General features: G+C 40.2%; 2 protein-coding genes across 6 annotated transcripts in view; one reads left to right on the forward strand and one right to left on the reverse strand.

The window, feature by feature from the left end:
• Nucleotides 1–136, reverse strand: part of RNF111 (ring finger protein 111) — a 65,376-nt gene extending 65,240 nt beyond the window's left edge. The window contains exon 1 of the mRNA XM_075505904.1: nt 1–136. Coding sequence (XP_075362019.1) covers nt 1–5 — 5 coding nt within the window. The 5' untranslated portion in view covers nt 6–136.
• SLTM (SAFB like transcription modulator) overlaps nt 132–15,383 on the forward strand; it is a 27,874-nt gene continuing 12,622 nt past the window's right edge. For 3 of the 5 annotated variants that reach the window (XM_075505903.1, XM_075505898.1, XM_075505901.1), the window contains exons 1-8: nt 132–493; nt 1,259–1,346; nt 10,822–10,895; nt 11,188–11,373; nt 11,815–11,862; nt 12,879–12,906; nt 14,268–14,736; nt 15,297–15,346. In XM_075505903.1, the coding sequence (XP_075362018.1) occupies nt 299–493; nt 1,259–1,346; nt 10,822–10,895; nt 11,188–11,373; nt 11,815–11,862; nt 12,879–12,906; nt 14,268–14,736; nt 15,297–15,346 (1,138 nt within the window). In that variant the 5' untranslated portion in view covers nt 132–298. The remainder of the gene's footprint in view (nt 494–1,258; nt 1,347–10,821; nt 10,896–11,187; nt 11,374–11,814; nt 11,863–12,878; nt 12,907–14,267; nt 14,737–15,296; nt 15,347–15,383) is intronic. The other 2 variants (XM_075505900.1, XM_075505902.1) reach the window with 1 other exon arrangement.

A 15,383-nucleotide genomic window follows, 5' to 3' on the forward strand; every position in this document is an offset into this window, starting at 1 on the left:
CTCATGGCTCTCGGCGCCGCTCCCTGCAGAAGCAAGAGCCCAGCCCCAAGCCGTGCCAAGCCCCAGCCCGTCCTTCCTGGGCGGGCTCCGCTGGGCCGAAGCACGGCCCGGCACCCCTGCCCGCCCGGCCCGCCCGCCCGCCGCCAACCTCTCACGGGGAGGTCCCGGGGCCAGGTAAGCCGCAGCGCGCCTGCGCCGCGCCTCCAGGTCGGCCGCGGCCTCCATCCGGGTACTCAGCGGCCCGGCCGGGCGGGGGGGTTTCATTGTGCGTGCAGCTGCCGCGCTCAGTCGCTCTAAAATGGCCGCCGCCGCCTCGTCTCCCGCCGCCGCGGGGGCTCCCGCGGCACCCGCCGCCCTGGCGGCGGTGGCGCTGCCCCCCACTGAGAGCAAGAAGATCACCGACCTGCGGGTCATCGACCTCAAGTCGGAATTGAAGCGGCGCAACCTGGACATCACTGGGGTGAAGACCGTGCTCATCTCCCGGCTCAAGCAGGTGAGAGGCCGGCACAGGCCGCGGGGGCCGGCTCTGCCCGACCCGACCTGACCCGCCGAGGGGCTCGGCCCGCCGCCGCCGGCCGCCCGGCTCCGGGGGCGGGGCCCTCGCGGCCCCGCCGGCTGCCCCCGGTGTGGGGGGCGGGACCTTTCCCTGCGCCGGTGTCGGTGTCGGGGCGAGGGTCTGCCGCGACCGGGCAGTCCCGGCGGCGGCGCGCGGCCCCGGCAGCGCCGGCAGAGCGGCACGCCCCTCTCGGCCGCTGGTGTGGGGGGCGGCGGCCGGGCCGGCCCGGGCTCGGTGTCCCGGCTGGCGGAGCCCGGGCCGGCCGGCGGAGCTCGCCCCGCGACCTTGCGGCTGCCAGCCGCCCCGGGCGCTGGAGCTCGTCGGGCGGCCGCCGGGGCGAGCCCCGGGGCTAGTTGTTGCTGTAGGGTTTCTGTGCTTCTCTCCCTCCTGTTTTTGTGCTGTCCTTAATGTCATCATGGATGTCGTAGTGGCCTTCTAGTGTTATGTTTCCAAAGACAAATGTGCTGATCGTTGATAAGCAGTACTTTGAAAATGTCATTTTAACAGCTTAAACTCTTGGTATTATCGTTAGCATTCCCTCCCTCTCCTCCAGCTTTAAGTGAAAGGTTTAACCCAAAGTGTGTTATAAAATATTTCTGAGATGGAAAAAAATAATTGTTTGGCTCACTAACTTCTGCTGAAGTCAAATTGTCTAGCTTTCCACTGAAAGACGTTAAAAATTGTATTTTTTGTTTCATTTAGGCTATTGAAGAGGAAGGAGGGGATCCAGATAATATTGAAATAGCTGTTTCGGCTGACACACCCACCAAGAAACCAACTAAAGGCAAAGGTTAAGATCTGTTGATATACATTATATTCTTAAGCAGTTTTTGTTGCATATATCACCTTAAAGAAGGAGTGTGGAACTGTGGCCTGTAGTTTGGATACAGTTGTGACTTTACTGTTTGACTTCTGTCATGTAAGACATCTTTTGCCTTACTCATCTGTTTTCAGTCAGTGTATGTAGGCAATGTATGGGGATGCTGGATATATATGGAAAATGGGTGGGTTAAGAAATGTGCTGTGAGGTAGTGGCTGTACTGCCCGCAGATCCTGGAGACTTGTGCTGTGTGTGCTGAGGCTGTGTAGATGATCTGTGAGATTTTTGGAATATGTTGTGTTAACAGAGATCCTGAATGTGGAGTGTTACAGGTGCAAAGCGGGTATAGGGGCTGCTGTGCGGCTCTGGTGCTGGGCAGGGGTATCTTTGTAGTGTCCGAGAGTATCTGTGCAACAGCAAATGGAGAACTAAGAGGTTGTTTAGCCACAAAAAGGTACTGGACCTGGGCTAGTGATGAGCGTACGATAATATGTGGTAGGGGGTTACTGCCTGAAGAGGACTGTGTTGTGTGGGTTTATTAGCATACTTTTTACTGAAGACAGGATTTATAAATATGAATTTCCTGATTGGGCTTTGAAGGCTCACTGTGAAATGTCTAATTAAGAGATTTTAGTTTTTCTGTTGTGAAAAATAATTATTTAGATTCTATACTGATCTGTTTGGCAGTGATTGTGTTGGCTCTGTTTTCTTTTGCATAAGTATTTAAATATTGTTTTGGGAGTTTGGGTTTTGGGGGATTTTTGTTTGGGTTTTTGTTTTCTGTTGTTCTGGGAGCATCCATAATCAAGTAATACTGGGAAAGGAAATGTCTGTTTTATGCATAGCATTCTGCGTTGAACATATGTGCTAAGAATGTTCATACATGTGCTATAGATGCCTGTTTTGGAAATGATCAGTCTTATACCACTGTCATTTGTCTTGGGCTGAGTTTTGTGGTGGAAGTGATTATTCATGCTTTTGTCTGGTGCTGTCAATGGAGAATTTAATAATAAAATCTATCTGCTTAGAAAGTTTGAATAACTTAACTGTACTTTTGACACACTAGAAAAGTGAAAGGAAATAAACTGTTTCACAAAGTAGTTTCATTTTCTTCTGTAACATTACTTTATTCCCTACTCTGGAAAGGTAACTGATGCTTAAGAAATCTACATGGAAGATAAATAAGGAAACACTTCCATAGTTTTTCATGTAGAAATCTAAATGGCTACTTGCTCTGCTGTGATGAACACTTCTCTTATCTGCTGCTTTTCATCCTCCTATTCTCCAAAGTAATATCGTGATGTGCATAATGTTCTTGAACCAGCTTCTTGTTTAGTTATACTATTTTGCTTCTGCAAAGGTAGTTTGCCTACCGGTGATGCTGCTGCCTGAGGCAGGGCTTCAGTAGCTGTTCCCTGCCACCTCTTCTATGGAATTGAATTGTAAGGCGTACATACGACATGTACGTTCTTAGTAAACCTCAAAGTAAAATATGACCTTCATGAAGTTCTTATCTACGCACTTTGCAAGCTCAAGAGTTTTTCCTCATTACTTTTTGGATTACAAAAGTTTTAAGAGCAAATTTTGTGCCAAAAGTATGAGAGGTTCATGCTGTATTAATTAATCTTCAAGTGTGGAAAAAGAAAAACTTAACTAATTTGTCTAGGGAACATCTATTTTGATCTTACTGGCTTACTTCTAATTGTAAGAAAGAATATATTCTTTCTTTTTAACTATTCCTTGTATGTGTTGACTGCTGATTCTGATGTTATCTCTCTCTCTGGTGCTTTCTGCTGAAATATGTTGCTAGTAATCAGAAAGTGTCCCTCAAAACTTGGAAATCTAGCCCTTCAAAAATCCATTACCTAATGTGTCACTAGGAAACTTTCAAAGGCATGTGGGAGATGCATGCCCATCAACTGCATTAACTAGGACTGAATTTTTGTTTAAAATTAACTATCTTGATCCTCCTTGGGCTTGTACATGCTCTTCACTATAAGTAGTGTTGCCTCCTTTACTAATTTTGCCGACAGATTGCTCTAGGCCTTTTGGTAATGCTCGCTTCCCCCCTGCCCCACGGCTTCAGGCTAATACTAATCGGTCTTTAATTATTTTACTGCTGTCCAGTGGTAAAATTAACAGTGCTACTAGTCCTATAGTATTTCTTTCCCCATGCTATTATTGCTGTACAAAAGGAGGGTAGGAATATTGGATATTTGTTTATGAAGAAAATATAGCCTCAGAAAAGGCCAGGGAGTGGGGAGTATGGATAAACCTCCTCACAGCAGTCAGAGAGGTGAATGGGAGGGAGGAAGGAGGCTTCCCTTCTGAAAAATTGTGAACTATGTCAGATTGCTATCGGGTTTAGGTCTGAATGTCTACTTTTGTAGCCAGTTTTACTGCAGTTCTTAAGGTCTGCGGAAGAACTGAGATACCTAGCACTGTCTGTTAGAAAAACTTGATCTGGAATATTGATGCAGGCTGAATTGGAGGGGGAATAGTGTGTGTGTGGGAGTGATATATTTGTTTTCCCTCTTGTTGCTTTTTTTGTGTGTATGTTGATAAAAATGGAGAAGAATAGGAATGAGGCTAAGAGTGGGACTTACTTTCATAGAACAGGATTTTGTAATGGCCTGATAAATTGATTTATCAACTGAGTATATACTGCAGTTTTTTACTGAACTGTGACAAGCTTTTGACAATGATGATGCAAAGCCAACTTGCTATGAGATAGGGAAGAAACATCTGTAAAATGCTATGAGTAGAAGAATAAGGCCTGGACTAAACTGGTTTGAATGTAGACCCTCTTTCTCTCTTAAAACAGACAGAAGCTTGCCAGTGTCCCGTATCAAGTTCTGCAGCATAAGATATTGTATGAAAAAGGAGCCGTATTTAAAATAGGGCATTTACTGACTTGCCCAAAATTAAGATAACATAGAGGGAGCCATGTGGATCTTCATCGGGAAAGCATATAATTGGAGGATTTTGCATCACGACTTAAAGAATGCTTGCAGAAGGATTCTGTAATCCAGCAAGAATCCTTGATCAATCCTGTATGCAAAGTTAGTCAAAATCTAACACTTTTTCCAGAAGCTAATTTAATTAAATATTTGGGGGTAAAAGAAAAACTGCAGAACAGCTAATCAGAGATCTGTACAGGTGAGATTGGTTGGTTTTGCCAATTCAAGTTTAAAGATGGAACAAATACCAAGTGCTCCATCTTTAATTGCCTCAGCTGTGCCTCTCCACCCTGGAGTTTAGTAGCTATGGTCAGATTTGTCTTTTTGTAAAAAGATGACAGTTTTTGGAAAAAGCTGTTCTTTTCAAGCCTGAACATTCTGCTGCTTATTTGGGTATCTAGAGGAAGTTACTTTACAGCTAGTATGAAATATTTTTCAAATATTTCTGATGTGAACATTCCTTTGAAGTATCTGCGGTCAAAAATATTGTAACATATTGATACATCATAACTTGGTGATTGAAAGTTATTTTTCTGCCAAGTTTTGGAGTTAGTGTGGACAAAGAACAGATTTTAGGCTAATCAATTTTAACCTCAGAGTATTAATGTGAGCAAAGATGTTTATTTGCTGGTCTTCAAGTTTCTAAGGCCAGTTAGACACCTATTACTTCGTGTTTTTAGTACCCCTCTAGTTTCCAACTGAATTTTCAACACAATAGTGTTTCTTAGATCAAATGCGGACAACTGACAGTCACTGACTTATGCTATTGCCCAAATAATTTTGACTTCTTTATTAAAACTGTTTAGTTACTTTAAAAAAAAACAAAACCAAAAACACCTAAGTTGTACACTGTTGGCCTTCATGACAGATTATTTCTACCACTCCACTCTCCTTTTGATGTCATCTGTCCTTCAGGAATATTAAAATAACTATTTTAACAGTCAGTTCATTATTTCTTCTTCTGTCTGAGTTGTTAACATCCATTACTATAGTTCTGTGATTTGATTTCTGAAACACTGTGCTGTGCAGCAAGCTTGTCCAGAGGTAGATCAGAGTTTTCCTGCCCAGTGAATCATCACTGGAGAAAGATAGGGATTCTCAACTGCACTGAAAATAGGTGTCTTATGGCCATGTTACATACATGACATGATCTGTGGGGTACTAGTTAAATGCCTTGATTTTAATCTTGAATAACCTGAGTTTTCAATTTTTTCTAAATGAATTTTTTTCAGAATAAATTTTCTAAGTCAATCTTCTTCCTGAGCTTTGTTGACCTGCTTTTTAAAATTCTTTTATTTTTTTTAAGGCAAGCAGGTAGCTTCTTTGTCACTTCTTCTCAGTGGCTGGTTCTGTTGATTTGCTTTGCAGTTGCTGAGTAAAATAGTAAAGATTGAAAAGTGAGTTCTCCAAATGTTCGGGGGCAGGGGGCTGCCCTTGCGCATGGTGCTGTTGCACAGCTAAATAGGCCTCTTAATGTTACAAGGCATGTCTGTCTCAATTGACTCACAAAGTAGGTTTGTTAATTTATTATTATTTCTAGGTATCTGACCAGTGGTGTTCAATCACTGTATATATCCCTGCAAACTTTTAAGTGTTTCTGTCAAGATTAAACCAACTGTTGAGGCCCTACTCTTTCTCCAGTGTTTTACTCAAGATAGAGTACATTATAAGGAAGTGAATACACTCTCCTCTTTTGAGGAAAGATGTATGTAAATTATTTGTAAAGAGAACATTCCTTTTAAACTAGACTTTCTTCTTGCATGTTAATGAGTTAGATAATGTATGGAAAAGAATCTTTCTCTGGAGGGAGGGAATTATTAAGCTAAAATACCTGAACTCAGTATTGATGATAGAAATTTAAGATATTGTAAGTTATAATCAACATTTGAAAAATAACATGCAGCGTGAACATTAGAAACATTTTGCATAGGTGGTTCCAATATTGGAAAGTTGTTTTCATCGTTTAAGTTATGATATATCATGCCTTATTGAAGTGAGATATAAATGGTGTACAACAAACTGTAGGTAAGGCTTCCATGTACCCTCAGATAGGAAGAAGTAATCTTGCCAAATACTTCCTAGGTAATTTCATTAAGGTGGGGGTGACTGATATCTCTAATGAGCTGCACTAGAAAGTGTTGTGAATGTTTACTCATATCATTACAAATTATGGCAAATCTTATGAACAAGTTGGTGATTCTCTAGAGGGTGTCTGACTTCGCAAAGTACATTCTCTCTAAAAACCATGAATGGCTAAGAGCAGCATCCTGCAGACACTGTAGAAGACTTAAATATTCTTGGTACCCTATGATACCATTTAAGACTACAGAAATGTAACAGGATAATTTACTTTTGTTAATACTGTGGTAATATTGTGGTATCATAGAATCATTAAGGTTGGAAAAGACCTCTAAGATCATCTAGTCCAACCGTCAACCCAACATCTCCATGCCTACTAAACCATGTCCTGAAGTGCCACGTCTACATGTTTTTTTAACTCCTCCAGGGATGGTGAATCCACCACCTCTCTGGGCAGCCTGTTCCAATGCTTGATAACCCTTTCAGTAAATAAATTTTTCCTAATATCCAATCTAAACCTCTCCTAACGCAACTTGAGGCCTTTTCCTCTCATCCTATTGCTTTTTACGTGGGAGAAGAGACTGACCCCCACCTCTCTACAACCTCCTTTCAGGTAGGTGTAGAGAGCAATAAGGTCTCCCCTCAGCCTCCTTTTCTCCAGGCTAAACAACCCCAGTTCCCTCAGCCGCTCCTCATAAGACTTGTTCTCCAGACCCTTCACCAGCTTCGTTGCCCTTTTCTGGACATGCTCCAGCACCGCAGTGTCCCTCTTGTAGTGAGGGGCCTAAAACTGAACACAATATTCAAGGTACGGCCTCACCAGTGCTGAGTACAGGGGCACGATCACTTCCCTACTCCTGCTGGCCATACTATTTTTGATACAAGCCAGGATGCCATTGGCTTTCTTGGCCACCTGGGCACACTGCTGGCTCATGTTCAGGTGGCTGTTGACCAACACTTCCAGGTCCTTTTCCACCAGGCAGCTTTCCAGCCACTCTTCCCCAAACCTGTAGCGTTGCATGGGGTACTATTGATAGTACATATACTAAATGATACTATTCAAATTGCAGCAGACCTCTTAACTAAATGACGCTATAAAGAGTTTAGTGCATTGTAAAGATTTTCTTTCCCCTTCCTCCTTTTTGCCTCCTGTCCCATGTTTTTGATGAATCTTTAGCATCAGGTATGACAGAACCCTGTTGGGGGTTTCAGAAGGAAAACCAGAAGAAATGCAAACACTAATTCTTCCAGAATTTTATGATGAGCATGATACTCTACTTCCGCATGAGATACGGATGCCTAATTTGTTTAAGACTTGTCTGAAATACACTTTTCTATAGTTCTGTATACACTCAGGTAGCCTGAATTTCTCATGTAGAGGACCATGAATAGGTAGAACAAGCTTAGGCTACTGTAAGGCTTGTAAATGAGATGAAAGCTAAACCTGCGTAATGTTAAACCAACATTTTAAAGATGTTCTAAATCTTCTACTTACTTCTAAGGAGAATATTCATTTTCTATGTAAATAGTCTGTTGCAATTCTATGGTGTGTAGCAATTGTCATTGCCAGAAAAGGGATTGAGCATGGCTTATAAAGGAGTGCCATCATTTCAAGGTAAATCACTATTTGTGTTGTTAGGCACCCAGATTTGTGGTGAGTGCTGATTATGCCAGTGACACTTTCAATAGCAACTGCATGGATAAAGCTGTACATAAATTTTATCATGTGTTGACAACTTGTATGACTTGAGACCTACTATGCCTGTTGTCTGCAGAAGGTCCAGCTGTTCTGACTGTAATTGTTAACATACCTTTTAATCCCAGTTATTTTCCTCGAAGTGATATCGGTCTTGAATAAGTTCCCAGAAACAGTCAGTTTTTGAAAGGTGTTTGTTGCATTCTGACTTTAGTTACATGAAATTATGAGCCAAGTGAGCCTTTCAGTAGCCCATTGTGGATGACTATCAGTGTGGAAAAGGTTTGAATTTTTGTGGACGCTGGCTTTTTGGCAAGTTACTGTACCAACATCTGAAAACTATCTATATCAGAACCTTGAAGTGCCACTGTTGAACAATATGACTCTAACTGGATCAAAGTAACCTGAAACGCAGAACTGAGAGGGAAAGCGAACTTCCTGCCACTTTGAAGCTGAAAAGTGAAGGTCGTTGTTCAGGTCTCCTTATGCCTTGGAGTACTCTGAGTAGATGGGACTTATTGCAAAGAAAAACAGACAGACTAAAGAAAGGCTAATGAAAACACATATTCCTCTCTAGCAGCAAACAAAAGATATGGACAGCTTCATTACTGAAAGGTATGACTTCCTCTTGATGAGGACATGTCAATACAATATAGTTCTCTGGCTGCCATTGCAGAACAATGGGACTAACTTGAGGTAGCTTTGTGAATTTTTTTTTTCTGTTCCTTGTAAAGTCTCGGTTCTAGTTCACCTGCCAGATTTCCTCAGGCAAAATGAGTGAATTTAAATAGCTTTCATGATAGTACATGCTAGATAGTTGCTAAATATGTTTAGCATCTGCTGTGCGTGTTTGCCTGTCTCTGTTTATGCTTAGCTGGATAGGGGATGCAGGAAAAAGTTGGACTTTCAGGTTTAACAAACTAAAGAACTGAAATATGAGAAGGGAAGAACAGAAAACGGTTGAATATGTGTAGAAATCCTTGCTGTGTCTCACTGCTTTTTATTTATATTGAAAATATCTGTGGCTGTAGATTCTATCAGAGTGCTAAAATAGTAATACAAAATTTGGGTTAGTCTTGCTTTCAGGCATCAGCTGTGATGCATATCAAAACCTGTCCTTTCTAGTGTGAATGCACTCCTCTTTCTGAGGAAAGCTAGCTTCCCTAAGTATACCTGTGCTGCTGGCTTTTTGCACCAGAATCTCACAAATCTTTTGCATTACAAGTATAAAACAGGAATGTTTTGTTCGTTTTAAATGAAGTAAAATCAGTGGCAAGATCTCTATGCATTTATATCTGAATGTTTAGATGTCATGTTTTGCAATTGTAGAAGTAAATTCTGCCATGTGTCTTTTCTGGAAGCTAGTGTGCATCTGAACTCAAAACAACAATATGCTGTATAGGGGAGTACTGTCAGAGTGCTGCCTTTCAGTGAAATAAGTAAAACCAACTGGAATCTAAGTAAAACCAAAACAGTAGTCTCTCTCTTCTTGCCCTGTAGTTGAGCAGTTTCCAGCTTTGAAATGCAATTTAAGGACTGCATATGAAAGACTATGGAAATTAATTGCTGACAAAAATTGACTGGTTTGGGTAGCAGAAGTATCCATACTATATCAAACTTTGGCTTATGTTTTTCTTTTTTATTGCTTTTAAATATCTATAGAATTAGTTTAGCCATTCATTAGAGAATGAAGGGATGAGGGAAGATGTGATGTCAAAAAATAAAGCATTAAGTGCTGATCATGACTGCCATCTCATTTGCATCTTGAATTGACACTGAGTTTCAGTAGGAGGTAGTAAAGCCACTTCCTAACAGAACTGCTTTTGTACCTTGAGCTACTGAAAACCATCGCATAGGCTAATCTTTGATAGAATGAATCAGAGAGACAGAATGCTCTACAAAGGGTGTGTTTGTGTGGAGATACTTACATCTAGTGTTCTTTGGTCTGTTTTTTGCAGAAGATTAAGGAAGTGCAATCGGTTCCAAAGGGAACTGTGTCTAGTCGTCATCTCCACAGAGCCATCTTTATTAGAGAAAAGTGTGCATGTGCTGGAAGAACAGAATTCTTCAATGGAACGTCCTTAGTACAGTAAAGAATATGTAGAAAACCCAACCTGACTCAGTTCTTCTGCTGACTATTCCCTCTGGTGATGAAAAGCACTGAAAAAGGTGGCTTGGAGAGGCTATGCAATTGCCATACTTGTGGATACCCAAAAACACAGCTAGATAAAACCCTGAGCAATCCAATCGTACTTGGAACTTAGCTCTACTTTTGAGCAGGAGGTTGGGTGGACTAGATGACCTGTAGAGGTCCTTTCTAACCTAAATTGCTCAGTGATGCTAATTATCCTATAAAGTAAGGCCTTTCCAAAGTCTTAAAGTCTAGTTAACTCCAGTAATTCTAGAAATGTGCACTTTAACGTTCTCCTGAATTCTGTTATCACTCAAACTAGAAGGATTGGTATTAAAATCCCTAACTTGGATGTAACTGCTTGTTTGTGCGACAGCATTGATTGTTCATGCTTACTCAGCTGATGTTTTTTCTCCTCCTTAAAAATACTCAATTTTGGGAGGGTTATATTACAGTGAACAGGTCGGATAAACTAGAGCATGTAGAGAATAATAAACTAAGGCCCAACACATAATCAGTATTGAAAGAAGGTCTGCTCTACGTAGCAGCTGTAGTCATTAGCATATCCTGTCGTTTCAGGTAAAAAGCAGGAAGCTGATGAATTAACTGGTGATGCTTCTGTTGAAGATGATTCCTTTGTCAAGGTAATAAAAGTATGTAAATTTTTTTCCCAGTTTATATTTAAGTTCAATGTTTGGCTTTATTTACCAAAAAAAGCTTCCATTTTCTTTGCAATAATTTATGTGGAAATTTGTAGCATTGTTTTTACTGTGTTCACAGCTGTGATGCCTAAGGGTGTGAAGGTGTGGGTTTTTTAAACATGCTACGAATTTTCATTATGGATGTGATGCAGTATTTTGCAGAAACAGTGATTCTAGCAGTGAATTTTTCAGAACATAGCTAATACCCTTAGTTATACCAAATATTTGTTGTTCACACCAAAAGGAAAGTGAATTGGAGACTCAAGATGCAAGTGATCAAGATGGAAATGATGAATTAAAGGACTTTAAAGAATCTGTTGAAGATGAGAACTTGAATTCTAAAGAATTACTGTCTGCAGAAAAGAAAAGATACCACGACCTGGAGCCAGCAGAGACAACGGAAGATGCAGAAAAGGATTCTGAAAGTCAGGTACTTTTTTGTATTTTACATGCATTTTTATCAGCAAAATATACATTTTTCTTAGTGTGCCTGTATTACTAGGAAGTCAGAACTAGTTTTTCAGTTTGTCTTGCTTGCTTATCTCTAAAAGATAATTCGATACTTTTTTCTTTCTGTTCTCCTTGACTTGTGTTTGAATAGTCTTGAAACAAAGGTGCCATTGGTTGCTAAAATTCTACCACAGTCCATACAGAGTTCCCAAGTGGTCCTTTCCCCTGGTACTAGTAGTGACATACATAATCTGAACACTGAACTGAAAGATCCAAGTCATGAGAACTGCTCATTGATGTTCACCTCATTGAGTGTGTATCCACTTAACTAAAATGTTTCTGAGTTAGTTGAATCTCTGGACTCTCTGAATGTTTGTCTTATGAATAGTTTGCTGAGCAAGTCCCTTTTATGTTCTCATAGGAAAATGAAGGTCAAGACATAGAAGATTACACTTTTCCAACTGTCCATGTAAGTTCCAAATCAGTTCTGTTAAGCTGATTTTCATGCCTATTTAGTTGGAAAAGATCACTTTAGACTGGCTTTTTGTTCCAGCATGCATCTTAGAGAGTCAGATGATGTAATACAGTAAAGGTAAACAGTATGGAAAGCTTTCATTCATATTTTTTTTTATAATGCAGATAATTGTGATTTCCAAATAAGGTGTCCTATTTAAATGCAAATTCCTGTCTACAATTTGGGAGTATTCAGTGCATAGACTTAGCAAGGAATATGTTTCAAACTCTTAAAAACACTTCAGAGGGCTATGCCAAATGCTAACATAGTATATACAGCCTATAAAGGAGTTTAGAGCTCCTGTTTTAACATAGAAATTTGCCTTTGGAGAATGTTGGGGAGGGGGGTGTTGGTTGTTTGCAATTGGTTTAGTGGTTTTTTGTTGTTAATACTAATGTCTGTAACATCTTTAAATTCAGAAATTCATTCTGGGTTACATGGAATTGATGTCTGAAAAGGCACATCTCGTACAGCATGTCTTGCTCAGTAAGGTTAATGATAAATAAGTAAATACCTATCAAAATCATAGTTTCATTTTTAAATACTTAGTGGAGGAAGTCTACCTAGTTTCTGACTTCTGTCCTAAGCTTTTAAAGCTAATGATGGATTGCTTGCATTTCATTGAAAGTAATAATCAGCAGTGTGATATCCATTTGGAAGGCTTTAGAAGGCCATGGGACAGTTCAGAAATGCCCTGTTGACTTAAGGCGTGGGGGGAGAAAATAGCTGCGTGTTCCAACCAATTGCAAACTGCAAGCGTTGCAGATAGTTACCAGCGAAGTTTTGTACAAATTTTCAGTGATTTGACAAGGGAGGTGCACAGGCTTGGTTTCTAGATCATCTTTTCTTTGGAAACAGTTTTCAGTTCATTAATTTGCCTTCATAAGGTAGAAATTCTGTGGAAAATATGAACTGTTCTGCTTAAAGTTTTAAAGTAGGAGACATTTAGTCTTGACTTCCTTTTCTTGCAGGATGGTGAAGATGAAGAAAATGAGAAAGGTATGTTTAAAGTTTAATAGAGTTCAGAGCTCTTTAGTCTGGTAGAGCAGGCAACTTTCTCTTGTCATATTCAATCTCTTTACTAATACTAGTCTTGTCTCCAGTACTAAGTATCAGTTGTCTCCTTATTAAGCTCAGTACCTGGAATCGTTGCAGTCAGTGGGTTTATTTCACTCCTAAGAGTTATTTTACTCTTAAGAGTTGATTACAGTACTTATCAGTTACTGTGGTGGATGTATAATATAGTTGTAATACTATGATTCTTAATGAAAAAAACATAGTATTCAAGGACTCTGGTTTTAATATACGGTAAGTCTTGATGCAAAAGCTTCCAACTTGCACTGCAGTAACTGATGTTTAATTGAGTGAAATGATACACCCTTACACTGAACTTGAGCACCCAACAAATGTATGGACCATCATATGCTTGGCTTACTGTCACTTACAAATACCAGTTGTATATAGGATGGTAAAACAAGTGTTTGGAAACCTGTGGAGTGGCTACCTTTTTTTTAAGCTGTGCTCATTAGTGAAACTATAGAAGGATGTAATGCATTTGGGCAAACAGACTTCCTGGACAGAAGTCTTAAGGATTCTACGTATTGTGGACTAGAAAGGACATGGAACACCATCACTTTACACAAGATGGAATAAACACATTACTGAAGTTACAGGATAAAACTACAGACTCCATGTTTGCGAGGGACCCTATGGCTGAAGTGCCTCATCTGCACAAATCCAAGAATACGGTTGGAGATGCCTATGTGGGACTGAGATGGAAAATCTGTCCAGTGGATGAAGACTGAGAACCGTTTGGCTACGAACTCTGGATTAAAGCTCACTCCTCCGTTTTCTGCAGCAGCCTTGTACAGCCAACTTGACTGCCAAACAACTGCCTAGAAAGGAAAAGCAAAAGAGAACACCAGCATGGAAGACTGACTGAAATTCTCCAAGACTGTAATTCTTTCGGATTTGGGAAGGTTAGAAGTCCTAGAGCCAGGAAGATTCAAAGACAGATTAAATCAAACTGTGAGCGTCCAAAGCAACTATTTTCTTCTGGAACACTAAATCCTAAACTGGAAAATGGATACTTCTTATGAAGAACGGGTATCTCCAGGATGGAACCATATTCTCCCTCCTAATGTTTTGGTATTTGTCTCTAGAAAATGTGTTTTGCCATGAAGAATAAGTGATCCTGGGTAAAGGATTTATATTTGTGTTAATACACCTTGTGTTTTTTTCTAACCTTCCATCAGTGCTAATAACTGGCTTTGTATTTTCTAGGTCCTATTCTAGCTTATGCATATGAAATTGTTTAAACTTCTTGTTTTGCCATATTTATTCCTGTTAAATCCTCTTAGATAAAGCAGGTTCTGGTGATGGTACACAAGAAGTATCTAAACCTCTTCCTTCAGAAGAAAGCCTAGCTGAGGCTGATCACACGGCTCATGAAGAGATGGAAGCTAACACCTCTGTGAAAGAAGCTGAGGATGATAACATATCGGTTACAATCCAGGCTGAAGATGCCATCACTCTGGATTTTGATGGTGATGACCTCCTAGAAACAGGTAAAAATGTGAAAATTACAGATTCTGAAGCAAGTAAGCCAAAGGATGGGCAGGATACCATTTCACAGAGCCTGGAGAAGGAAAGCAAGGACTATGAGATGACTGAGAACCATAAAGATGGTAAGAAGGAAGACTGCGTGAAGGGTGATCCCGTCAAGAAGGAAGCCAGAGAAAGTTCAAAGAAAGCAGAATCTGGAGACAAAGAAAAGGATACTTTGAAGAAAGGTCCCTCCTCTACTGGGGCCTCTGGTCAAGCAAAGAGGTTTGTTTTTCTATGTCAGTTCTTTACGATACTGAGTACCAGCATTCAATAAGATCACTCTACATTAAGGGGGTAGCAGCAAGAATCTTATAATTAGTATCCTATGCTCCTGCCTATAGATTTTTTTGACCGCCATAAGTTACTTTTTAAAATTCAAGATCTTCGTATAGACACTATGTCCTACTGATTGCATTGTCGAATTGTCAGCATTTATTTATTTTTTTTTCAAATTGACGATTTTTTTTAAATGTCCTTGTGATGATGGTAATGAACAGCTATCAGTTCTAAGAACACAAAATGAAGTCAAGTCCCCGTCCTGAAATCTGGAGAAGATTGCCATATATCCACTGAATAGAGTTGTCAGAAAATCTAGATCTTCAGGCATCTTGGGGAAAATCAGTGCAAGAATCCATAAGGGAATCATTTGTTCAAATATACAGTCTAGCCCTTTTTTATTTTTTGAAATGTTAACTTGTCTATTAGTATTAGTAGTATAAAATGCAACATTTATCAAATTCTGTATTTTCAATTTTCTTCTGATTTTTAATTTGCTTCTCTAGCTCTACTAAGGAATCTAAAGAAAGCAAGACAACATCAAAGGATGATAAAGGTAACTATTACAAATTAGGGTAGTATTGTCTTGAACT

Source organism: Mycteria americana, chromosome 6, assembly GCF_035582795.1.
Source record: "Mycteria americana isolate JAX WOST 10 ecotype Jacksonville Zoo and Gardens chromosome 6, USCA_MyAme_1.0, whole genome shotgun sequence".
Lineage (NCBI taxonomy): Eukaryota > Metazoa > Chordata > Aves > Ciconiiformes > Ciconiidae > Mycteria > Mycteria americana.